The sequence below is a fragment of the Capra hircus genome, chromosome 3 (genome assembly GCF_001704415.2).
Source record: "Capra hircus breed San Clemente chromosome 3, ASM170441v1, whole genome shotgun sequence".
NCBI lineage: Eukaryota > Metazoa > Chordata > Mammalia > Artiodactyla > Bovidae > Capra > Capra hircus.
The window spans coordinates 116370506-116397438 of record NC_030810.1 but is presented as its reverse complement, the minus strand read 5'-3'; the positions used below and the strand labels follow the sequence as shown (position 1 = coordinate 116397438).

At 46.7% G+C, this 26933-nt stretch overlaps 1 protein-coding gene across 1 annotated transcript in view; it reads left to right on the top strand.

The window, feature by feature from the left end:
* LMX1A (LIM homeobox transcription factor 1 alpha) overlaps nucleotides 1-25192 on the top strand; it is a 167604-nt gene extending 142412 nt beyond the window's left edge. Inside the window, exons 5-8 of the mRNA XM_018046548.1 lie at nucleotides 17665-17837; nucleotides 20620-20697; nucleotides 22534-22603; nucleotides 24721-25192. Coding sequence (XP_017902037.1) covers nucleotides 17665-17837; nucleotides 20620-20697; nucleotides 22534-22603; nucleotides 24721-24941 — 542 coding nt within the window. The 3' untranslated portion in view covers nucleotides 24942-25192. The remainder of the gene's footprint in view (nucleotides 1-17664; nucleotides 17838-20619; nucleotides 20698-22533; nucleotides 22604-24720) is intronic.

Sequence of the window (26933 nt, the reverse complement as noted above, 5' to 3'; positions counted from 1 at the left end):
ACTCGTTGGAAAGGTATGAAGGCCTCTGTTGACTGAAAGGAAGTGTTATGATTGCAGACCTCCCATCCCTGCACATATACATATTCCTGTGTACATCTAGGTGTAAGGGTGGAGAAAGAGAGCAAGAGGAGTGTTCTAGACCAGTGATTCTGCAAGTGTGGTTCCTGGGCCAGCAGCATCAGCATCACCCAGGAAACCATTAGAAATGAAAAATCACAGATTGCATCCAAGCCCTACTGAGTCAGAGACTGCAGGTGCGCCCAGCAGTCTGTGTCTAACCAGCCTTCTAGGTGATTCTGAGGCACATTCAGATTGGAGATCCGCTTCTCCAGAGTCTAGACTAGAACTCCAGTGGTCTTCGGTTCATAATAGCGGTATTCTTCCTCTCACCCTTATTTCAACAGTAAACTCTGTACTTTACAGCTAATGACAGGATGGCAAAGAAATGTTTTTAGTATTAGAAATTCAAGGCTAACTAATTGTAAGAAGGATTCATGATGATGCTATTAACTATGATTTCATCAAGCTCAAAATCATGTTGGGACACCCAATTTCGCTTATGAGTAATAACCATAAATACTCTGTGAAGGGCTGTAAAGGAGTTCACTGCACACAGTTATACTCAGTTGATAGTTAAACTAGGGAGAGCTCTTCCTGTGATAAATATTTATTTTTCTCACCCACGCTTGTGTTCTCACCCAATCTTGTGTTCTCACTCATGAAGAACCATGGCTAGGGGAAGGTCTGTCAAAGATCTGTCACTTGGGAAGGGCAGCCCAGCCAGATGGGGTGGAGGGCTTCCAGGCCAAGGGCCCATCATTGCCCCAGCTGTCCTTGGAGACTGTGCTTTCCAGTCCCCTAAGGGATGGCTGCAGAGCAAATTGTACCATGGCACCTGCCCCATCTGGTCCCATCACTTCAAGGCAAATAGAAGGGCAAAAAGTGGAAGCAGTGACCGATTTTATTTTCTTGGGCTCCAGAATCACTGCAGGTGTCTGCAGCCATTAAGTTAAAAGACACGCTCCTTGGAAGGAAAGCTAGGACAAACCTAACAGTGTATTAAAAAGCAGAGACATCAATTTGCTGACAAAGGCCCATGTAGTCAAAGCTATGGTTTTTCCTTTGCCTTTAGCGTCTCTTCTTTTCTCAGCTGTTTGTAAGGTCTCTTCAACCATTTGCCTTTTTGCATTTCTTCTTCTTGGGGATGGTCTAGATCACTGCCTCCTGTGCAATGTCATGGACCACTGTCCATACTTCTTCAGACTCTCTATCAGATCTAATCTCTTGAATCTAGAGCACTGCCTCCTGTACAGTATCACGGACCACTGTCCATACTTCTTCAGACTCTCTGTCTATCAGATCTAATCCCTTGAATCTATTTGTCACTTCCACTGTATAATGGTAAGGGATTGATTTAGGTCATACTTGAATGTTCTAGTGGTTTTCCCTACTTATTCAATTTAAGTCTGAATTGGGCAATAAGGAGTTCATGATCTGAGCCACAGTCAGTCCCTAGTCTTGTTGTTTCTGACTGTATAAAGCTTCTCCATCTTTGGCTGCAAAAACAATAATCAATCAGTACCGACCACTGGGTGATGTTCATGTGTAGAGTCCTCTCTTGTGTTGTTGGAAGAGAATGTTTGCTATGACCAGTGCATTCTCTTGGCAAAACTCTGTTAGTCTTTGCCCTGCTTCATTTTGTTCTCCAACGCCAAACTTGCCCACTACTCCAGGCATCTCTTGACTTTCTACTTTTGCATTCCAGTCCCCTGTGATGAAAAGGACATCTTCTTTTTGGTGTTAGTTCTGGAAAGGTCTTGTAAGTTTTCATAGAACCATTCAACTTCAACTTCTTTGGTATTAGTGATTGGGGCATAGACTTGGATTACTGTGATATTGAATGGTTTGTCTTGGATACGAACATTGATAATTCTGTTATTTTTGAGATTGCACCCAAGTACAGCATTTTGTTTTTGTTTTTGTTTTTTTTTACTGTGAGGACTACTCCATTTCTTGTAAAGGATTCTTGCCCACAGTAGTAGATGTAATGGTCATTTGAGTTAAATTCACCCATTCCCATCCATTTTAGTTCAGTGATTCCTGAAATGTCAGTGTTCACTCTTGCCATCTCCTGTTTGACTGCTTCCAGCTTACTTTGACTCATGGACCTAACATTCCAGGTTCCTATGCAATACTGTTCTTTACAGTGTCAGACTTTACTTCCATCACCAGCCACATCTACAACTGGGCTTTGTTTTTGCTTTGGTTCCGCCTCTTCATTCTTTCTGGAGCTATTTCTCCACGCTTCTCCAGTAGCATATTGGGCACCTACCGACCTGGGTAGTTCATCTTTCAGTGACATTTCTGGTTGCCTTTTCATATTGTTCATGGGTTCTCAAGGGAAGAATACTGAAGTGGTTTGCTATTCCCTTCTCCAGTGGACCACGTTCTGTCAGACCTCTCCCATGACCCAGACCTCTCCCATCTCACCCATGACCCATCTGTCTTGGGTGGCCCTACACGGCCATGGCTCATAGTTTTATTGAGTTAGATAAGGCTGTGACGCAAGTGATCAGTTTGGTTAGTTTTCTGTAATTGTGGTTTCCATTCTGTCTGCCCTCTGATGGATAAGGATAAGAGTGTTATGGAAGCTTCCTGATGGGAGGGACTGGCTGTAGGAGAATCTGGGTTTTGCTCTGATGGTCAAGGCTGTGCTCAATTCAGTTCAGTTCAGTCACTCAGTCATGTCCGACTCTTTGCAACCCCATAGACTGCAGAATGCCAGGCCTCCCTGACCATCACCAACCCCCCGGAGTTTACTCAGACTCATGTCCATTAAGTCAGTGATGCCATCCAACCATCTCATACTCTGTTATCCCCTTCTCCTCCCGCCTTCAATCTTTCCCAGCATCAGGGTCTTTTCAAATGAGTCGGCTCTTCCCATCAGGTGGCCAAAGTATTGGAGTTTCAGCTTCACCATCAGTCCTTCCAATGAACATTCAGGGCTGATTTCCTTTAGGATGGACTGGTTGGATCTCCCTGCTGTCCAAGGGACTCTCAAGAGTCTTCTCCACCACCACAGTTCAAAAGCATCAGTTCTTTGGCTCTCAGCTTTCTTTATAGTACAACTCTCATATCCGTACATGACTACTGGAAAAACCATAGCTTTGACTAGATGGATCTTTGTTGGCAAAATAGTGTCTCTGCTTTTTAATATGCTATCTAGGTTGGTCATAACTTTTCTCCCAAGGAGCAAGCGTCTTTTAATTTCATGGCTGCAGTCACCATCTGGAATGAGTTTGCTGCTGCTCCTGCTGCTAAGTCGCTTCAATTATGTCTGACTCTTTGTGACCCCATAGACGGCAGCCCACCAGGCTCCCCCATCCCTGGGATTCTCCAGGCAAGAATACTGGAGTGGGTTGCCATTTCCTTCTCCAATGCATGAAAGTGAAAAGTGAAAGTGAAGTCGCTCAGTCGTGTCTGACTCCTAGCGACCATCCACGGGATTTTCCAGGCAAGAGTACTGGAGTGGGGTGCCATTGCCTTCTCTGGGAATGATTTTGGAGCCCCCCAAAATAAAGTCTGTTACTGTTTCCTCTGTTTCCCCATTTATTTGCCATGAAGTGATAGGACACTGAAAGATGAGCTCCCCAGGTTGGTAGGTGCCCAATATGCCACTGGAGATCAGTGGAGAAATAACTCAGAAGGAATGAAGAGGCAGAACCAAAGCAAAAACAACACCCAGTTGTGGATGTGACTGGTGCTGGAAGTAAAGTCCGATGCTATGAAGAGCGATACTGCATAAGAACCTAGAATCCATCCTAGGTCCATGAAATCAAGGCAAGTTGGAAGTGGTCCAACAAGAGATGGCAAGAGTGAACATCAACATTTTAGGCATCAGAGAACTAAAATGGACTGGAATGGGTGAATTTAACTCAAATGACAATTATGCCAACTACTGTTGGCAAGAATCCCTTAGAAGAAATGGAGTAGCCCTCATAGTCAAAAAAAGAGTCTGAAATGCAGTACTTGGATGCAATCTCAAAAATGACAGAATGATCTCTGTTCATTTCCAAGGCAAACCATTCAGTATCACAGTAATCCAAGTCAATACACTGACCAGTAGAAGCTGGAGAATCTGAAGTTGAATGGTTTTATGAAGACCGACGCTAAGTCACTTCAGTCGTGTCCAACTCTGTGCAACCCCATAGATGGCAGCCCACCAGGCTCCCCCATCCCTGGGATTCTCCAGGCAAGAACACTGGAGTGAGTTGCCATTTCCTTCTCCAATGCATGAAAGTGAAAAGTGAAAGTGAAGTCGCTCAGTAGTGTCTGACACTCAGTGACCCCATGGACTGCAGCCATCCAGGCTCCTCTGTCCATGGGATTTTCCAGGCAAGAGTACCTATGAGACCTTCTAAAACTAACACCAAAAAAAATGTCCTTTTCATTATAGGGGACTGGAATGCAAAAGTAGGGAGTCAAGAGTCACCTGCAGTAAACGGCAAATTTGCCCTTGGAGTACAGAATGAAGCAGGGCAAAGGCTAACAGAGTTTTGCCAAGAGAAAGCACTGGTCACAGCAAACACCCTCTTCCAACAACACAAGAGAAGACTCTACACATGGACATTGACCATATGGTCAATACCAAAATCAGATTGATTATTTTCTTTGTAGCTGAAGATGGAGAAGCTCTATACAGTCAGCCGAAACAAGAGTGGGAGCTGACTGTGGCTCAGATCATGAACGCCTTATTGTCAAATTCAGACTTAAATTGAAGAAAGCAGGGGAAAATCACTGGACCATTTAAGTATGACCTAAATCAAATCCCTTATGATTATACAGTGGAAGTGACAAATAGATTCAGGCAATTAGATCTGATAGAGTGCCTGAAGAACTATGGACGGAGGTTTTTGACACTGTACGGGAGGCAGTGATCAAGACCATCACCAAGAAAAAGAAATGCAAAAAGGCAAAATGGTTGTTTGAGGAGGCCTTACAAATAGCTATGAAAAGAAGAGAAGCAAAAGGCAAAGGAGAAAAGAAAAAATATATCCATTTGAATGCAGAGTTTCAAAAAATAGCAAGGAGATATAAGAAAGCCTTCCTCAGTGATCGGTGCAAAGAAATAGAGGCAAACATTAGAACGGGAAAGACTAGAGATTTCATCAAGAAAATTAGAGATACCGAGGGAACTTTTCATGCAACAATGGGCACAATAAGGACAGAAAAGGTATGAACCTAACAGAAGCAGAAGATATTAAGAAGAGGTGGCAAGAATACACAGAACTGTACAAAAAAGGTCTTCACGACCCAGATAATCATGATGGTGTGATCACTCACCTAGAGCCAGACATCCTGGAATGTGAAGTCAAGCAGGCCTTAGGAAGCATCACTATGAACAAAGCTAGTGGAGGTGATGAAATTCCAGTTGAGCTATTTCAAATCCTGAAAGATGATGCTGTGAAAGGGCTCTAGTCAGTAAATCTTTAATCCAGTTTTCTGTTGTTGGGTGGGGCTGTGTTCCCTTCCTGTAGTTTGGCCTGTGGCCAAACTATGGTAGAGGTTATGGTGACCTCCTTTCAAAGGCCTTATGCCCGATGGGTGGATTCTGTGCCCCTGACCCCATGGCAGGCTACTGTCGATTTTGCCCCTCCTAACACCCCGGTGGCTCATAAAGCGTCTGCCTGGAATGCGGGAGACCCGGGTGCGATCCCTGGGTCGGGAAGATCCCCTGGAGAAAGAAATGGCAACCCACTCCAGTACTCTTGCCTGGAGAATCCCGTGGAGGGAGGAGCCTGGTGGGCTGCAGTCCATGGGGTCACAGAGTCGGACACGACTGAGCGACTTCCCTTTCACTTTCTTTCACTTTCACCACCTAGTTGGGGCTTCTCCTTTGCCCTTGGATGTGGGGTATCTCTTGTGGTGGAATCCAACATTCTCCTGTCAATGGTTGTTCAGTGGTGAGTTAGTTGCAATTTTGGAGTTCTCACAAGAGAAGATGAGTGCTCGTCCTTCCACTCTGCCATCTTGTATAAAACTGTGAGAGTAAACCTTGGGTACAGGACTTGGTACAGGTAAAATTATGTTTTTATTAAGCATCTTATACATAGCAGTGTATGTATGCCAACCTTCTTCTAGTCTTAATTATTATATTTTGGGTTTTCTTTGTCATGGTTTTCTCTCCTATCCTTTTTATGGAAACATAACTGGATGGTACTGATGAGACTGTCAGTGGAATGAATGTCAGCACAAAAAAGAAATTCAAATTGTGGTTTAAGGGAAGTGAATTTCATCCACAGTTCAGTTCATTTCAGTTACTCAGTCATGTCTGACTCTGCGACCCCATGGACTGCAGCACGCCAGGCTTCCCTGTCCGTTACCAACTCCCAGAGCTTGCTCAAACTCATGTCCATCAAATTGGTGATGCCATCCAACCATCTCATCCTCTGTCGTCCCCTTCTCCTCCTGCCTTCAGTCTTGCCCAGCATCAGGGTCTTTTCCAAGGAGTCAGTTCTTTGCATCAGATGGCCAACATATTGGAGTTTCAGCTTCAGCATCAGTCCTTCCAATGACCATTCAGGACTGATTTCCTTTAGGATGGACTGGTTTGATCTCCTCGCAGTCCAAGGGACTCTCAAGAGTCTTCTCCAATAGCACAGTTCGAAAGCATTAATTCTTTGGCACTCAGCTTTCTGTATTTCATCCTAGCTGAGCCCAAGTATGGAAGTAGCTAGTAATTCTATAATAATTTCTATAGCTACTGGAAGTTGGTTGACACTGGCGAATTAATCTCTGAAAAATGGAAAGACAGGCCTCAGCGTGTATGTTAATACATTGCATCACTTTGTTCTGTATGCTTTAGATACAAACTACTTAAAAGTAATTATTAGTCTTCTGAGTGTTCAATGTGGTGGTATATGTGGAGGATACAAAGATGATTTAGATTTGGTCTCTATAGAAGGGATGCAAAATTATTGCTAACTAACAATGGTAATTAGCTAGAATTTATGAAATTCTCACCATGAGTTTAGTACTATGCTGCTGCTGCTAAGTCGCTTCAGTTGTGTCCGACTCTGTGCAACCCTAGAGATGGCAGCCCACCAGGCTCCTCTGCCCCTGGGATTCTCCAGGCAAGAACACTGGAGTGGGTTGCCATTTTCTTCTCCAGTGCATGGAAGTGAAAACTGAAAGTGAAGTCTCTCAGTCGTGTCCGACTCTAGCGACCCCATGGAGCCTACCAGGCTTCTCCATCCATGGGATTTTCCAGGCAAAAGTACTGGAGTGGGGTGCCATTGCCTTCTCCATTAGTACTATAAATACTGTATATAAATTATCCATATAATTATTATAACTATCCTATTAGGTAGGTGTGATTAACCCCATTTGACAAACCAAAACAGTGTAGAGGCGTCTTGGCTCAGACTACTAGCTAGTAAGTGATGGAGCAAAGTATTGAGGCCAAGGCACTGCCCTTAACCACTCTGTTCTAGTGCCCATAATGGAATTTCATCTATTTATTTATTTGGCTTTTCTGCAAGGCATGTGGGATCCGCAGCCAGGGATCGAACCCATGCCCCCTGCAGTGGAAGCGTGGAGTCTTAACCACTGGGTCACCAGGGAAGTCCCCCATAATGAAATTTTTATATTAGTCTAGTACAGCTTTTTTTTTTTTTTTATCTGAGCATTTGTAATTTTGTTTTTGCTTAAACAGTTGGAGAATAATGTTGAGCAACATATACACTTGTCTTCTAACTTGAATACGCTTGAGTAAGTAAAACATTGGCGGTCGACAAGGAGGTGCTCCGGGCATTGGGAAAGGGATGAAACTGACTTGGGAAGGAGCTGGGGGAGGCTTCAGGACAAGATAAATTTGGATCTTTTTAGTGGAGAATTATGGAAACAAAAGAAGGGTTTGCCCTGCCCCCAGTCATTCCTTGGCTAATTACTCTGTTTTATTTTATTCTTAACAATTGAACATGTCAGCAGCTACATTATGTAGCTTCTTTCCTCTTTCTCTCTCTTCTCCCGCTAGAGATAGGAGATCAGTGACTTCCTGGACGTTGTCCATTCCTCCTTACCCTGGGTCTAGTACCTGTACACAGTAGGCACACTCATGTATGGCTGTTGAATGACAGGAATTTCGTATGAGAACTGTGAGTTTCTTAATCAGTGGAAACATATAATAAGTTCATGAACACCCAAGAAGCATAATAAAGTAAAAATATTTAAAATATCTCACGTTTATGCTATTTACAAATTTTTTTCAAAGTGCTTTTACCTGTTCTTATTGCTGAGTTCGTAATACCATCAGGGTAGCTTATCAGCTCTTTATTCCCCTGATTTTACAAATTAGAAAGGTGGGGCTCAGAGAAGTTAGGTCATTTGCCTTAGGTCACACGGCAGATGAGTGGTGGATGTAATATCGGAGGCTAGGTATCTGACTTCACTTGGCCCTTTTCTTTTGAGTCTATCAGTGGTTTATAGAATGGTCTAGAGTCTGAAGGCACAGGCCTGACCGGGTATTGGGCTTGGTTTGTCTTTCCAAACCATCAGAGGGCCTGGCAGAACCAGAACATCTAGACCAAGGGGGTAGGCAGTCAGATCAGCTGTGGCTCTCTAGGTAAATTCTCTCTGTGATTAAGTCCGCAACGAATTCGTCCTAATATTTAGAATGTTTTAGCCAATTCACCCCAGCTCCCCAGTCACCTAGAGGATTGTTGGTCTGGGTCTTTTTAACTTAGATAATTAACCCTTTGTCTTCCAGTCCAGATAATTTTATCCTCCTGAAGACTGGTGATCAATGCAGCTAAATTGGATTATTCCAAAGAGACATGGTGTTCAGTCCACTTAAGTCAGTTCCTGAGTTTGGAGCAAACACACTCAAACCTTAATAATATAACCAAATACAGTGTCATGCACATCACACCCCTTGCCTAGTGAGCCATCGGGTTAGCGGATAAATGAGCTTTTATTGAGACTGAGAGACTTCCCAGGTGGCTCAGTGGTAGGTAAAGAATCTGCCTACCAACAGGAGATGTGGGTTTGAACCCTGATTTAGGAAGATATCCTCTGCAGAAGAAAATGGCAACCCACTCCAGTATTCTTGCCTGGGAAATTCCATGGACAGAGGAGCCTGGCGGGCTACAGTCCGTGGGGTCGCAGAGTCAGAGATGACTTAGTGATGAAACAGCAGTTGAGACTGAGAGCAGAACCCCAAATATCTGATTTGACTTGTTATGAGCTTCCTGACCTTCTCTAAGTCTGGCTGAATCAAAAAGAACAAGTTACGGTTTATGCATCCATGCTTGATTGGAATACAGTGATGGTGGTGGAGAGGTGTTTTCTGATGTCCTGATCATCAAGATTTCCAGTACTGACAAAGCTATGCATAGTTCCATTGAACATTTACCTCTGCTTATCAGTTGGGGTTGCACGTAGCCATCATATTATTAAGGTTTTAGTGTGTTTGCTCCAAACTCAGGAACTGACTTAAGTGGATTGAACACCATGTCTCTTTGGAATAATCCAATTTAGCTGCATTGATCACCAGTCTTCAGGGGAGGACAAAGAGGTGGGAAAACTCAGAGAGGAAAAGATACATAGTGTGCGTGCCTGTATAGAAGGGAGAGGGAGTGAGGCAGGGTAAATGTCAGCAGAAAGCCTATTGAAATGTGAAAAGACCCCAAACTGATGCCCATCCACGGAAATTCCACCAGTCCAGCAGTACTGTCTCTGTTCCCGACAAACCTCCCAGGCTCAAGGGGAACTTCAGGAACACCAGCCAGCCAAGCAAAGCAAAAGGAGAGGGTGCTAGGCTCGGGTGGGGGGAGGGGGTGCCTGCATTCTCAGAGTGGAGACCGAGCTCTCCTGGGGGAATAACCTGGAAGTCTGAGCTGGGTGCCCCTCTCCCTCTGCTTGGCACAGGAGCCTCCATCCACAGTGGACATGGCTGAACAGAGGGGTTCTTCTTGGGACCCCTTATCCGTGGTCTGCTCAGGAGTGTAGCTCTGCTCCTGTCTGCCCTGATCTTGAAATGCTAGGTGCCCCATGACTGAGGATCCTCCCAGAGTGAGGGTTGCAGTGGCAGGGTGTGCCTGGGGAGAGTGGGGTGGAGTGAGGGGAACCAGGATTTAAAATAAGGTCTGTCCTTTTCGGACGGAAAAGAATGGCTTTTCCAGCAGGAGCTCAGAGTGGAAGATCTGTCACCCTTCTCTCTCCTCACTCTTTAATAACACTGATGCTGCCTTACCTGGTGCTGCAAGTCCCAGGTATCCTTGGATCATCACAACCCTGGGAGGCAGAGGAGGCAGGAGAGGGAAGATGGAAGCGGAAAACAGAGCATCCCAGCTGTGTGCCCTTCGGCAAAAAATCGCTCACCTCCCTGGGGCCTGGTTTACTCCTGTGTAGTTTAAAAAGAAAGGGGGGACGGATAATAACACAATTCCTGCCTCCTAGTGTTCCAACAGAAACAAGGAAATAATGCAATTGTAAAGGGAAGCTGTCAAGTGTTAGTTAAGGGAAAGGGCTGTTTCAAGGAGACACAGCTGAGTAGCAAAACCAGAACTAGAATCCAGGTCTCCTGTTCATGGCCAGAGTTACCTTCCACCACTCCATCTGCTCTTTTGATATAAAGAGTGGTCTTTCAGTGGTTACAGGAGACCTGGCACCTAAACTGCCCCCACTCCTGGGCCAGGGCCCACACAGGTGACTGTCATTTGTTTATGCCTTATTTTCTGGGTAAAAAGTCTGAATCTCTGCTCCTTGCGGGAGTGTTTCTCACCTGGACTTGGAAGTAGGCAAGCTTGGCGTGAAACCTGGCCCCACCACCTGGATCCTGTGTGTTGGGGGAGGTTCCTGACGCTTTCCGAAGCTGTGATTATTCCTTAGGTAGGAGAGGAGTTCTCCCAGTGCCTGCCATGCTGTGTTGCCATGGAGATGAGGTGAAATGTTTGCCCTGGACACTGACACCTAACTGGTGCTTGGGCTGTGGGCCTTTTCTTCTTTTCTCAGGTCCCTTGTCCAGTGCTGAGACTTGAGAGGCTTCCTCAGCCCAGTCTGCAAAGCGGGCCTGGGGGCCGGGCGGCATCACCCGCATGTAGACACTGGTGTCTGCTTTCCTGGACCACGGGGCCCTTACCCTGGCTCCACACTTTTCCCGTGTAGCTCCAGCCACGGAACTCCCCCCAGGTCTCATCATTGCTAATGACATTGGCTCAGGAACGTCTGGGCCCCAGGAGAAAGCTCCAGGAGGCCTCTCCACCCTGCTGTTCTTCCCCAGATGTGCACACCCTCTGAGTCCCTGAGGGCCCCCTACTGGCCAGCATGCGCATTCTTTCCCCTTTTCTCCAGTCTCGGGCTGAGCCCTTTTCCCCGCCCCTGCCCTCTCCCCTGTGCCTGTCTGGACCCACTCCTCCTTCCTCCCTTACATTTAGGCTCCTCCGGCTCATTGACACCCGCCTTCCTCAATGCCTTTATTTTTAAAAATTGAAGTATAGTTGATTTATAGTATTGTGTCAGTCTCAGGCATACAGCAGTGATTTAGCTATACATACATACATATTCTTTTTCAGGTTCATTTCCGTTATAGTTTATTACAAGATATTGAGTATAGTTCCCCGTGCAATATCGTAGGACCTCGTTGTTTATTTTATATATGGTAAAAGTGTAGAGCTATATAGTATAAATATCAGTTCAGTTCAGTTCATTTCAGTCGCTCAGTCGTGTCTGACTCTTTGCGACCCCATGAATCGCAGCACACCAGGCCTCCCTATCCATCACCAACTCCCGGAGTTCACTCAGATTCACGTCCATCGAGTCAGTGATGCCATCCAGCCATCTCATCCTCTGTCGTCCCCTCCTCCTCCTGCCCCCAATCCCTCCCAGTATCAGAGTCTTTTCCAATGACTCAACTCTTCACATGAGGTGGCCAAAGTACTGGAGTTTCAGCTTTAGCATCATTCCTTCCAAAGAAATCCCAGGGCTGATCTACTTCAGAATGGACTGGTTGGATCTCCTTGCAGTCCAAGGGACTCTCAAGAGTCTTCTCCAACACCACAGTTCAAAAGCTTCAATTCTTCAGCGCTCAGCCTTCTTCACAGTCCAACTCTCACATCCATATAATACTATACATATAGTATTATCAATATATAGTGTATCTGCTAATCCCAAACTCCTAATTTATCCCTTCCTTCTTTCCCCTTCTATATGCCTCCATTTTTATTGATAGTCTTTTTTACCATGCCTAAAACTCATAACCAAATACTATGTTATATTTATTGTTTGACACATGCTAACTCTCTCACATGCTCGCTGTCTGTTCCTTGAGAGCAAGGGGTCGCCTCTGATCTCTGTCATCCCCGGGGCTGAGTACCTGGTGATGTGCAAGTGGACTGTATATTCAATGAGCCTCACTTGCCAGGCCCAGGTCTTGCTCCCCTGCTATTTGACGTTCTCTCTTGACACAAAACACCCTCTCTGTCCTTTGCTGCCTGGCAGCTTCTGTGCATTGCCTGTCATTCACTTGCACCTCCAGTGACACCTGTATGTATTCTGTTGCGTTCCCAGCCTCCCCCTCCAGCTCCTGTAAGCAGAGTTATTATTTTGGCACTTGATCGTTCTCCTCTGTTAATCTGGGATCTGTAAGAGCAGAAGCCGAATCTCCATCATCTCTGTAGCCCAGAATTGTCCTTCTGCAGTGCCTGACACGGGAGCCCACAATAGATGCTGAGTGGATGCTGATGCAAAGTCCAAGGCAAATCTACAGAAACGTGATTTGGGTCTGAGCTGAGACCTCCTTGAAGGACTCTGTATAAGGCAGTTTCAAACTATAGCTACAGGGACATCACTATTCTAGAGAGCTTTACCTCCTGCCTCTTGAATGTGAAATGCTGCCTTGCATCTACGCTCGGGGAGAGTGGAATTCTGATCCTCTAGCACAGGGCAGTGACTGAAATAGTTTCCTATGTATTCTGTCCTCATAAATTCCTCCCTTGTTTCTTTCCCTCCCCCTCCACCCACCACAAGTCCCAGAGTCTTCCTCTTCTCCCCTGCCTGAAGGACATTTATGAGGATCATCACAGGGGTGAGGACCATCACGGGGGGAGCATCTGAGCCTTGTTCCTGCCTCTCCTTTCCCTCTCTTGAGGGTCTCTGGCCCCCCTCCCTCACCCTCGCCTCCTGGGCCAAGCTCTGATATCTCTCGCCCAGTTTATGGGCCGTTGGGATTTTTCCAACAACCTGAAATGAATCTGGGAGGCCCCACAGGTAGTACAGCCTGTCTCGGAGCCATAAACCACGGCTGATCTTTCATCTGCCATTGCTTATGTCACGAATGAGTGGGAGGACCAGGCAAAGGGAAGCTATAGCCCCTGAGCCATTCCAGATTTTCTTTTTTACAAGAAAGCAGGAAAAAAGGCCCTGAGAAACATGCTCCAAGCAAATTTTGTGCCAAGCAAATTCATTTCAGCCTGGTAGGCTGTGCGTGGAGACTTAATCTCTGGACTTTCCCTCGAGGAGTCAGATTTATGCTGCGTTTGTGTCTAAATGGCCTCCAGGGATGCTGACATTTGTTGTTGGAGACAGCAAGTGGTGTTCCTTTCATCTCCGCTGAGGGGTGTCAGCTTAAATTATGAGGGATCGCTCTGGCCTGCATCTGGGTGTGGGAGCCTCTGGTGAGGCAGAGGGGCCAGCCCTCCCTCCGCTCCCGAGATGTCTCTGCTGTTAGAAGGTTTTTCTTCATCTTCTGCTCTATGGTACTCCTGCTGGCCCAGTGAGAAATCTCCTGGCTCATTTAGAACTTTCCTTTCTCTTGGACAAATCGTTAAGTGTATATTTGAGGCACTGCAGACTTGCATGGAGAAGTCGGCATCAGAGGCAGGCAGCCCTCCCCTGCTGGAGGAGGCGGCAGGAGCCTGTGTTAACATCCCAGGAGTGGCCTGGAAATTCCCCGAAAGAGTCAGAGGGCACTGTTGCGCTCATGTTCACCACCTGGCAGGCTGAAGCCAGCGATGGTCTGCATTCCCCCTGGCAGCTGGGTCGCGACATCTGTCTGCATTTTTGGAGATGCCCAGAGGCACTCCATTCTTTCATCTTCAGACTCTCTCTTGCTCAGATCTGCCAAGACACCTGAAATTTCACAGTGGTCAGTGTTTGGTTGGAGGTATTTCCTGTTCCATGTCTGTACATTGCTGACTGTGCCAGAGGACGCATCAGACTATGGCAGTCGCTAACTCCTCAGTGTTGGGCAGTGCTTCCTGCTCCAGAGTCACAGCCTGAAAGCCTGGCACACAGGATATGTACGTTTTGACGGAGAACAGGTCAGGAGCGGTCCAGGGCAGGGGTCAGCACACTATGGCATGCAGGCCAAGTCTGGCTGGGTGCCTGTTTGGGAAATAGTTTTATTGGCACCCAGCCACGCCTCTTCATCCCGTCTGTGCTGCATTCATGCTACACGGCAGAGCTGAGTGGTTGCAATAGAGACTATAAGACCTGCAAAGAATGAAATATTTTACTCCCTGGCCTTTGACCAAAAAAGTCTGCAGATGCCTGCTCTAGAGCATCTAATGTTTCTTGGAAGGCAAAATGGGGCCCCTTAGGAGACAGAGGAGAAAGACTGAACAGCAACAAGGAGGAATCAAAGGGAGAAAATGCGCCACAAAAATGACAGAGGCACTCCAGGCTCAGATCTTCATCTCATCCTCCCTCTCCTCCCACGTCTGCCCGTCCTCCTTCTCCTCCTCCTCCGAAAACAAATGTTTTCATCTCTCCTCTCAGGGATGTAGAGAGAATGAGTGAGCAGCTGCTAGTGATGCCGCCCTAGCAGACGGTTCTTTTTGCCCTCCTCCTAGCTGTTCCATGATGGGATCTTGGGAAATGTGCACGTGCCTTAGCAGGGGTGAGTCCAGAGTACACAGACAGCAGGGGCCCCAGCCAACCACTGCTGGGGCTCTGAACAAACTTCACTCATCACATCTTCCTTCTGGAACCAGCCCTGATGCCCTCTCCCTCTCTTTTCCTCCTCACAAGCACTCGCACACTCACTTTCTATAAAACCAACTCACAGTGCAAGCTAGGGTCATGTCTGCAAAGAGAGAGGAGTGAATGCTCGCACTTAAAACCATAACTCAGACTCCCATCAACATGCAACTGTTAAGAGAAAACGTGGATCTCAGATTAAGAACACATCCTTTGAAATGATGATGATGATTTACTATGTACCTATCATACTTAGACAGTGCTAAACCCTTTACATATATCATCTCATTTAATTCCAACAACACTGTCACCTTCTCCAATAAGAAAATTGAGTCTTGGGAATTTCTTGACAATCACACATCATCACCGACAAGGCCAGAATTGAAACCCGAGTTCCTATGGCTCCGGAGCCCATGCTTGTGGACACTGTACCATCATGCTCTTCTGAATGGTGTCCACATCTATGAGCCATTATCATGGAACCTAGCATTATTTTAGATTTTGCATTTTCAGTAGTTGCATCATCCTAGTCATCAGTATGCATTTGTATCGAGCTATGTGACTGTGAAAGAACCAGACTGACTCTGTGAGACATTTGCAAATACCATTTTATGGACAAAACAGGTATAAGACATGTAGGTTCTGAAGGTGATACAACTGCATTTTAAAATCAGTTCTGTGCTTTGGATTGCTCACTCATTTGTTCCAGACTCAGTAACATTGTAGTCATCTGCCTTGCAGGAGAGCTGCCCAATGCTTGGCATGGGGTGTCAGCCACATTGCCTCAGAAATAGTACCCAAAGCATCAACAGTATCAGGGGAGCATCTTTCGATCCCAAAGAATCCACTCAGAATTATTGGCTTCACAAAAGACTGAGTCTGGGGAGTCTCCGAGCAGCAGGATGTAGGGCCCAGCAAGGATGAATCTGCACCATCAGTGGCCTCCTTTTTCCTACCTTTTCTCTCCTTGTGTGATCTTCTTAGTTCTCCAAGGCTTTTAGTACTCACATGTTTTTTTCTTCTTGCCATTCTGAAAACCTCCTTCTAGAAAGATCCTAAAACCCCTTACATCTGACTTAGATCAGCTTGCTGAATTCTCCCCTGGGAAAAGAAGCCAAAGTGTTGAAGAGGCCAGAGTGGCCAATCCTTGTCATGAAGATTCTTCTTTAATCTCACCTTCATCCATCTTTTAGGTTTTATCATTTGTACTCTCACAGGGAGTAAGGCAGAGAGGAAAAGATGTCCTTCCCATGACATCTAATAGAAGCCTGCTCTGTGCCTCCGTGTTAGCTGCTTTGGGTGTTCTTATCTCCAGGGCAGGCTCAGTGAAGGGCCTCCCTTACACAGGGTTGAACTTAAAATCAGAGGACAGAGCTGGATGGAGACCCAGGTCTGCCTGTGTCAGACTGTTCAGTTACATTGCAAGGGTCATGCCGTCGAGGAACTCAGAGGTTCATCTTCCTTCACGTTCAGACTGTATGTCTAAAAGTTCATAGAGGAAAGCGTCTTAGCCATTGTCTTTCAGATAAAAATTAGGTTTTTTTTTGGCTCTAGCAGAGTCAAAAAGTAGGATTAAACTAAGTCTAAACTCAAACATGGTATGCAAAAAAGCATCTTTGCAGAGGAGGTTGGGATGAAGTAGTAGGATGTGGAGCTCACACCCAGTGGGTCCCCTCATCCTAGATTTCTTGAAGTGGCCAGAAGGGGACCAGAATGAGGGGACTGGAGCCAAGGAAGCTCTTGAGACAAAGGTTTCTCCTGGAGGAAAGAGGGCAGCTGAGCTGTGTAAGGACCCAGAGAGAAATGAGGGTCTTACTAGGGTAATGTGAGCACAAAACTGCCTGTGGCTTAAAGCCAAAAGTAGGAAGGAATCTCTCTCACAGGGGTATTTTCTAGACCCTGGAAGCATCTTCTCAGAAGTGTGAAATCTGTGGGATGCAAAAGGTAGCCTGGGAATGAATGTCATATGTACTAGAGGCTTTATTTCCTTCAGGTTACTCCTTGTATTGATCACTGCTGATAAAGTTGAAATAAGCACATAGTTACTTTACTAGAGAATTATTTATTTTATAGACAGGCAGTTTTGACTAATTGCCTTTTATCTGTCTCTGCACGTAGTTTTATGCTGGTCTTCTGCAGCCTTTTAAACAGTATTGTTTTTTACCTCCTGGCAGTGGCTAGTATTTCAGTCCTAGTATCTAGAAGTTATATATAACTTATCCAGGTCAAGAAAACTACACAAACTATTAGTATACTAATAACCAGTGCTTACCGGGCATTTATTATATGCTTATCAGCCTTCTGAATGCCTTCTTGGTAACCTCATTTAATCCTCAGATAACCTCAGTGAAGTGTTCTCCTCTATCCCGATTTTACAGAGAAGGAAATTGATCCACAGAGAGTTACGTCACTTGCTCAAGGCCACACAGCTGGTAAATGTGGAGCTGGGACAACATCCTGGGAGGAAGTTCTGAGCCGTGATGGTGGACTTCCTGGTTCCTATCTCCAAGTTTCAGAAGTTTTCCCTTAGCCCCTTCCTGGGGGCTTTGGGATCAATACCACACAGGTTGTTTCATTCATATCTTAAGTCATCCTCAGAACGTGGACCTGAGTGTCTTATTATGGAATAACATACAACTCCAGGTAGCAGCCTTGAGGGACTCAACATATTGCTTCTGCTTCTTTCAGGGAAAAGTGATGATGAGGAAAGTCTTTGCAAGTCAACCCACGGGGCAGGGAAAGGAGCCTCTGAGGACAGCAAGGACCATAAGCGCCCCAAACGTCCCAGAACCATCTTGACAACCCAACAGAGGAGAGCATTCAAGGCCTCGTTTGAAGTATCCTCCAAGCCGTGCAGGAAGGTACAGAGGGGAAGAAGGGAAGAAAGGGGATAAGGCCCCTCTCCTCTGTGTGTAACCTGGACTCCTCTGGGGAGTCGATGGGCACCTGGGGGGCGGGGATCAGGGTGGGGAGTGCTGTTCAGACAGTCTGGGCGGGTGGCCTTGAGCCCCATTGGAGGCTCCAGGGATCCCTGTAGTTGTGGCGGGGGCAGTGGTGGAATCTCCTTTTGCTTTTCGGCATGGACCATTCCAACTGGATACTTCCTCTTACCTTTCATTTCATGGAGAGCAATGGGGAGAATAATAAGGAGTTCCATTTGGGGTATAGGTCAAGATGTTACAGTAGAAGAAAAATACAGTGGGTTGTAGCATATGTTCTTTTTTTGGTCCGGTTCGTTCTGCTTAAGGTGGTGATTTTGGCATTCATCCATGTTGTCCACCCATTTTTGTTGCTGCATGGTTTTCCATAGGTATACCGTGGGCTGCTTGTCCCTTTCCCTGTTGATGGGTATGTGGGTTGTTTCCAGTTTGGGGCTGTTACAGACAGGGCTGCTGTGAACAAATACGCAAAAAAAAAAAAAAAAAAGAAAAAAAAAATACAGTGACTTAATAAGAGTTCATGTTACTCTCACATCATAGTCCAGAGGTGAGCAACACAAGATTGGCCGAGAAACTCTGTCTCATCACATGAGTCTAAGGGACTGCTCCAGATGTCACCATTTTTTGCAGCTACCATGGTGGAAAAAGAGGGAGTAGGGCGGGGGGTGGGAGGCAAGCAGTTTCTTTTTAAAGGACATACACACCCTGGGATTTTTTTGCATCACTCTCACTTGTTGGCTAGAATTTAATCCCGTGATTACAAATGGACCTGGGAAATGAGTCCACCTGGGTATCTATATAAATTCCTAAAACAGGAATTCAGTTGCTAAAAGGAAGAAAGAGAATTCATTTTGGAGAAAATTAGTAGTCTCTGTCACAAATAGCTGCATTTACTTATTAAGTACCCACCATTTATTGACTCTGCCATACCAGGTACTGTCTTTTATGCAAAAAAGATAAGAAAAGAAAGGTTCTTGAAATTGAATTGAAATTCATAGAAGAAAGACATTAAAAAATTTTTAGCATTGTTTTTCCTCTCTCCCTCTGTGTAGGAATCAGTTTTTGCTGCAGTAACAGAATCTTAGCAGCTCCAACAAACTTTTATTTCCTACTGCTAGGCTGTGGGTTGGCTGCTGGTTCAGGGTCAGGTCTGCCCCGCATGTCTGTCATTAAAGGGTCCATGCCACAGGAGCAGCAGCACATGGGTCTCCTGACAATGGCAGAAGGCATGCCCAGTGGATCTCCACGGAGATCACTCACTTCACATCCAGTAATAGTCCATGGGCCACAGCAAGTCATGTGGGTAAACCCACTGTGAGCGCAGGGGAAGCACATACCCATCCAGGAGTGGGAAGGATGGTTATTTGCTGAACCATAATACATCCTCCCACCACTTCTGACTTTTGAACTTTCAACTGCAGGATGCTTTCTTTCCCTGACCTCACTGCCCCCTAAGTTCCAGCAGAAAGAGCTGGTAGAAAGTGAGCCCCAAAGTAGGCCTGCACAAGGGCCAGTTCCCACCTCCCTTGGCGGTTTGCTTGTTCTGCATGAACTAGACCCCCAGCCTCTGTGTGGCCTGTGCCCACTGCCTGTCTCCTGGGCCAGTAGGGAGGAGCTGTGCACTGGGACCCTGGGGAGAAAGTACAAGGGCCAAGACAGAGGGGCAGCCTGGAGCCGGGAGAAGGGAGCGGCCACTCGAGTCTGGGAAATCAGGCGAGGCTTTGTGGGACAGGTGGCTTCTGAGCCGGGCCTCTGAAGGGTGGATAGGGTTTCTGCAGGTGGCTGTGGGCCCCTGCGTACACTGCTGTTTAGCAGAAGGATGTGCTTTAAAAATCTGCTCTAATCACCCCGTTTCTCCTAAGCTTGAGCCTGAGTGGCATGACAAAGGTAAACACTTCCCGAGGCTTCCAGCTTGCTCTATTTTCTATGTTTACTCAAGGAGCTCCTAAGTCTGATTTCCTCAGAATCTAACCAAGAGGGGCCAGTGGGTCTCAGGGCCACTCTTGGGAGATCTGTGCCTCTTCCCTCTTCCCTTCTGGCCCGTCCCTCGTCATGTGCCTGTATGGAGGACAGACGTTTAAACCCCTCTCTTCACAAGAGGGACCTCAATTGTCCTGTCTCTTCGTAGCCCCAGGCCACGTACCCACCTCAGCCTGGTCTGCCTTGTTCTGTCAGATACCAGGTGGCTCTTGTCTTATCTTTTTTGAGAGCTCGCTGTTCTGAGACACCCAAAGTGACCTAGAGCTATAAGGGACAAAACCAAACATTTAAGTCAGTGAATTAAGGTAGGAGAAGAGAGCAAGTGAGAACCATTTTCTTTTGCAAAGTGATTTTTCACCCCCAGTTCTCCTTAAGTAGGTTATGGCATATACTTGGCATACAGCCGAAACACAAAAATAGATTTTGCTAGTATCTAAGAACCACTTGAAGGCCCAGGTTCCAGAGGATGAGAAACCCAGGAATACTTCTTAAAATACAAACCTGAATGAATGCTGCTTCTTCCCCTCACTTACCTGGGGAAGCACTGTCTCTCCACTGAAGGGAAGCAATGCTCTGTATTTGGGATTTCGCTGAGCGTTGAATATTCCTCAGCTTCTGTGTAGGATGTGGCCTTTTGGGCTCCCTGTGTACTGCACAGGAAGTGTTCCGCCTTCTACTCTGACATGCCAATATTTCTATATTTCTAATGTTACATATTTTTAAGGTGAGGGAGACCCTGGCTGCAGAGACAGGGCTGAGCGTCCGTGTGGTTCAGGTGTGGTTCCAGAACCAGAGAGCTAAGGTAATCTGCTTCTTACTTCTGTCTCTGTATGGCCGGTTTCCTGAAATAATAGTAGAATGTTGTACTTGCCCACAAATTTTCTAACTTCAATTCATTGGATAGACTAGTGCTCTCAATTCAGAAAGTCTATGATGGGCAGTCATTTCAGCCACAGCATACTTGCAGAAGGGCATCTGTTCTAGTGGGGTGCTGTTATTTTCCTTGTGATTATGACTGTCAGTCGTTTTCATGAAGCAATACCTTTCTGTGTCTTGGTAAAAGCAGATCCTTTAATTCCTATTCATTTAACCAGATGCCAGAGTTCCTCTGAAATTTCAGAGGGAAAGCAATATAGCACCCATATGATTGGTCTATATGGCACGTGGAATGGATGTCCTAACTCACCTTTCCTAGTGCCCCGCCTGTCCCTGTTAGATCATCATGTTGTCCTCTGGATCCTACCAAGGTGTGCATACCCCCGCCACGGTCCCTCATTTCTCTTAGACCTTTACTTATCTTCCTACCTGCACACATGCATGTGTTGGGCTTCCCAGGTGGCACGGTGGTAAAGAACCTGCCTGCCAATGCAGGAGACGCAGGAGACGTGGATTTGATCCCTGGATTTGGGAAGATTCCCTGAAGGGAGAAATGGTGACCCACTCCAGTACTCTTGCCCGGAAAACACCATGGACAGAGGAGCCTGCTGGGCTACAGTCCAGGGTGTTGCAAAGGGTTGGATATGACTGAGCACACACACACACACGCACACACACACACACACACACACACACACACACGTTAGTGGCCCATTTCTCTAGACCTCTAATCTTTAGTGGGCGATGGATTCGTATCTCAATAGCTAATTGTGATTGGTTAAGATACCATTTCCCTAACTAAATTCCTCAGACTGGGCTTCTGGTGTGTAGTCCATGGCCTTTTCTATGAAAGAATTTCATAGTTCAGTAGGTTTGAGAGAACCTATAGCCTATGTATTCATAAGCAGGGAGCATATTCGAAGTTCTGAGAAATCTTGCAATAAAGAAGTTTTTTAAAAATCTAATGTTCCCTACATACACACACACACACACACACACACACACACACGCACACACACACACGCACACACACACACACTCAAAAAAACCCACCTGAAGGCCCAATTTCCAGAGGATGAGAAACCCAGGAACACTTCTTGAAATACATACCTAAATTTATGCTTACTTTTCTCTTCACTTACATGGGGAATGAAGGTTTACCTAATGTTGCCTGCCCCCCCCCACCCTTCCCCCCCACACACACAACAAGGATCTCATGGAACCTAATGTTCCACAGAAGACACTTTGAGAAAGATTGGGTTGATGTGTTCCTTCTGGGAAGTTAGTGTGCTTTGGGGGACAAGCTCCTTACCTAAAGGCATGCATGTCCTGATAGGAGTCTCTGCCACAAGGGCCAGTGGGTGGAACGGCCTCTTGGCTCATGCCAAATCACAGCTGTCAGCAGGCCCTTACTGCACATCTAAGCTGGCCTGCAGACTGCACATCCCTCACTTACACCTCACATTAAACGGTGACGCCATAAGCAGCAGGTTTTATTTGTTGAGAGGGCATCCCTGTTCCTGCTAAGAGCAGCTGCCCTGTGGCTTCCTAGCCAGCTGTCTTTCCATGGCTGCGGTGTAGAAATCCCTCAGCCACCATGCATTAGGCTCAAGGTGTGGTTCCTGAAACGTGGATTCTCTCCTGAGTAAAAGCTAGGGAAGGGGTCCCTCTGCTTTCCCCCTGAGCTGATTCCCCCCTGGCCTAGCTGTGAGAACCTGCTGCAGGCCCCCTGACTTCTAATCCTGAGTTCTCTCCTCCCCAGATGAAGAAGCTGGCCCGGCGGCAGCAGCAGCAGCAGCAAGATCAGCAGAACACCCAGAGGCTGAGTACCGGTAAGCTGGCACCTCCTCCTAGCCAGGCCTCTCCTGCCAGGGGCCTGCAACTGCCCTGCCCTTGGAATGACATCTCTGGGCTCCCTGAAGCCCAGTCCACACTCATTTGGGAGAAGGGACCTTCCAGGGAGGACCAAACCATGAGAACTGTGAGAGGGCAGAGGCGCCAGCTGAGGCCCAGAACTGTGGATTGCAGGTGGCACTAACCAGTCCGAAGTCCCCGTGCCCAGACCCTGCTGTGGTATCCGGCCCTGTGTCGGGGCCTACCTGCAGAGTCAAAGACACACCCTGTTTCTCGTGCAGCCTAGCCCTCCTTCTTCTAGGCAAATCAGTTTCATAGAAGACACCACAGTGACTTACAATCCCTTCCAAAATAATATGAAATAGTAAAAATAATGATAGTGGGAAAAAAAAAAACCCTCCTTTGTTGAGCACTTTTGCTCTCACTCATACTGACCTGACTCATAGCCACCAACCCTCAAGGTGAGCAGAGGAGTTATTAATATTTCCATCTTACAGATGCACAAACAGAGGCTCTGCAAGATGGACCACAGTCCTAGATAGGTGAAGGATGGAATTGGGCTGGAACCTGTCTCTCTAAGGCTCACTTGGTCACGCTGCCTTAGCTCTCCTTACCTCCGTGTACCTTCATGTGTTGTTTTTTTAATAGGGGTGATGTGAGGACTGGGGAGTGTGTGAAACGGGACCAGCTGTGGGGCCCTTTAAGGAAGATAAAAGAAAAAAGCACAAATGACGACATTAAAACAGTGTCATTCTTAAAGGGACATGGCTCCAGCCTCAGCTGCCCAGTAGACTCTCCCAAGTGGTCTGTTTGCGCCCTGGAGCAGGGATTCTTGCCCTTTAAGGCACACCACAACCAGCTGGTATTGGTGTAGATTCTGATCCTTGAGATTTTGGTGGGCCTGAAGAGTCTGCATTTTTAACAAATTCTCATTCTGCCACCCTGTGGACCACACATGGAAAGTGGCGTCAGTTGTCTGGCCCCTAAACAGAGGGGCTGGCCCCTTACCTTCATGGACCTTGCCTTGCGCTTGATGTGGGGCTAGGCTCCATCAAAAATTTGATTTTTCCACTCAAGAGTTCTTTCTATTCCTTACCTTTGAGGCCAAATAGTATCTTAATGACAAGAGAGATGCTCTGGTAGAAAAATCAAGCAAGAGCATGGGCAGCTGGGCAGGGTGGAGCCAAGCTGGTCAGAAGACCTGAATCTGCCGCAGCTCTACGTACAGTGCTGTCTGGAGATCTGAGACCTGCCTTTCTGTCTCTCTGCACCTCGGGCTGGCGTCCCTAGGGTAGGGTAGTGCTGTCTGATAGTCCTGTCACACAACTCGGTGGGCCTCAGAGAGGGTCACAGATCGGGCAGGGCTTCAGGAGGAGCCACGCCAGTTGACTCCATACAGGCCAGCGTGCTCAGAGGGAGGAGAACGCATCATGGCATTATGAGAACACAGACTCCTAGGGCTTGGAACTTTGAAGAATTCTAGGGGCAGCTCCTAGGGTGGACTTAAGGTGGAACTAGAGGCTGAGAGTTAATGCAGCCATGTTCAGAGAACCACAGCAGGATGTGGAAGGGGGAGCTGAGTCCTCCTTTTCTGATGGAATTGTGTACACAGCAGAGCAAGTTGCAGACCCAGAGCACACACACACCCCTCACGGAGTCTTCATATCAGCTCCACAAGGCCCCCTGGATCAATACGATGAACCTACTTGACTGATAGGATCCTAGTGGGGTAACACTGGAAGGATCTTTGGATGTGTATACTCCGTTGGCTGCCAAGCCTGTGTCTTGCCTTTGTCTTAATGATATGGTTCAAGGAAGCTCTCCAAGTACAACACTCATCCCTCTTCTCTATCCTTCAGCATAGTCACTTCTGGCCCATGGTAGGGCACACACTGGGAACCACTGATGTCACCTCATCCCTTCCCTTCTGTAAATGAGGAAAGTAAAATGATGTCGCCATGGCCACACAGCATGTGCGGTCCCCAGCCAGTGGGGCACGTGAAGTTCAGAGCTTGTTCAGAGGCCCTGCCCCACCTTCAGCATGAGATACTGGGCTGCACGTGGAGAATTATTTATCCTCTTCTTTGTCCCACAGCTCAGACAAACGGTGGCGGGAGCGCTGGCATGGAAGGGATCATGAACCCCTACACGGCTCTGCCCACCCCACAGCAGCTCCTGGCCATCGAGCAGAGTGTCTACAGCTCAGATCCCTTCCGACAGGGGCTCACCCCACCCCAGATGCCTGGAGACCACATGCACCCCTATGGTAAGAGGGACTCAAGCCCCGCAGGGACCTCGCACAGCCTGCTTGCGTGAGTTTTTCATCCCCTCCCAGTTCCTCTCCCTAGGCAGTTCCTAGTTGCTCATTAAAGTTCCAAAGCAGAATAAGTGTCCCATAAAATGCTGCTAGAATCACATAGCCTGTGGCTCCAGAAGGAAGACCAGTATGCATAACCATGAGTCATGTTTCCATTTATTCTCCTTTTTCAAAACTTTTTATTTGTTAGAAAAGGAGGTTGTGTTTTCACTGTAGACCTTTTCGTTAGGATTTAATTTCCCAAGTCTTCCGTTTCCTGCCAGATACCATAATTCCAGGAGTAGGAAATGGCAACCTACTCCAGCATTCTTGTCTGGAGAATTCCATGAACAGAGGAGCCTGGCAGGCTACAGTCTCAGGTTGCAAAGAGTCAGACCTGACTGAGCAATAAGCACAAACACCACACTTGCCTTGCTGTGGCAACACTGTCATGCCAGGCACCACACTCGTGCAGTGCATGGGACTCACGTGATTCCTGGGTCAAGAAGATCCCCTGGAGAAGGGAATGGCTACTCAGTCCAGTATTCTTGCCTGGAGAATTTCATGAACAGAGGAGCCTGGTGAGCTTCAGTCCCTGGCATCGCAGAGTCGGACAGGACTGAGCGACTAACACTATCACTTTTACCACACTTACAAGTTCGTAAGCATTATCAGCAGTGATATAGTCAGAGGCCTTAATTATGCAAACTCTTACATAAGAAAGAATACATAGAAAAGCACGGAAAACAGAGGTTCTAATTGGATTCTCCTATTATGGACACTAGCAGGTATTCTCATGTAATTCCTAAAACATGAGCTGACTTGTGAAGTAAAGTCCCAGTCCCACCGCAGCCAAAATGGGGTTGCTTTAAAGGCAGGGTGTGGGGGCAGCTGAGATTCCCCCACTTTCCTGGCTTGCTTCTGAAGCCAGTGGACAGCAGCTGGGACCTGGATGCCCTGATGGAGTGGGCAGGCTCTAGTGTTGAAGGCTGAAGTTCAGTCTTAGAGTCAAATATAGGCCATTGGGTTTTTATACAGAGAAGGTATATGGCCTATGTAATGCATTTGCCTGTACTGTGAAATCAGTAACCCTGATAGCTAAAAATAAAGTTTTATTCAGTAAGCCTTCAAAATGTCAGTATCAGAGATACATGCCTAAGTGCACAGATTTTGTCAACTTCTTTCTTGCCTTCATTATAAAATTATCTGTGTTGTTGAAACCAGCCCTATCTTTCCCTGTGATGCATTCAGCAAATGTTTATTAAGATCCAGCCACTTGCAGGGCCATCATCGACTAACCTCATTCACTCATACACACGTATGTGCGTGCTCAGTGACAGCCATCCTCTCTGCTTCCTGAGAAGACACGTCTACGCCTGTCTTCACTCCTCTGCTATGCAAAAACAGGACAAATAGCTCTTGTTTTTTTGCCAATTCATATATTTTCAGAGTCCTAGGGGTCTTGTTATGTAAATTAGTCCTGTGATGAATCCTTTAGTACAGTGAATAATTAAAGCCACATGACAAGTTTTATAAACAGCAGTTTTCCTCTCTCCCATTTACTTGAAGTGGAGGTGAAATGTCCACACCTCAAGGTTCTGGTCACAGTGGTCCCCCAGCTCTTCCTCAATTTGCCCTACTAGTTTCATTGTCAAAGGTTATACTAGTTGAGTGCAGACACCTAACCTTCCTTTCCTTTGCAGTACAAATCTGGGGAAACAGCTGGCACTCAGTATGTTTGCGCTGTTTGAAAGGACAAGTATTATCACCAGTGGATTCGTGAGCATCATTTACAGAGTGGATGTTTGTTTTCTTACCCTCCCTCCTACAAGAACCTTTTCTGTGGCCAGAGTCCTCTGGAAGCCCTGTGCCTGCCTCTGCAGCCTGTGGTGCTGGGTCTCGCCCACTCCCCACTGCCTGTGTCTAAACACGCTGATGATTTGCTTATGCTGAGCTCAGTTTAGCACTACCTTGTCAGATCCTAGTTCCTATTAATTTCAGTTGTTACACGT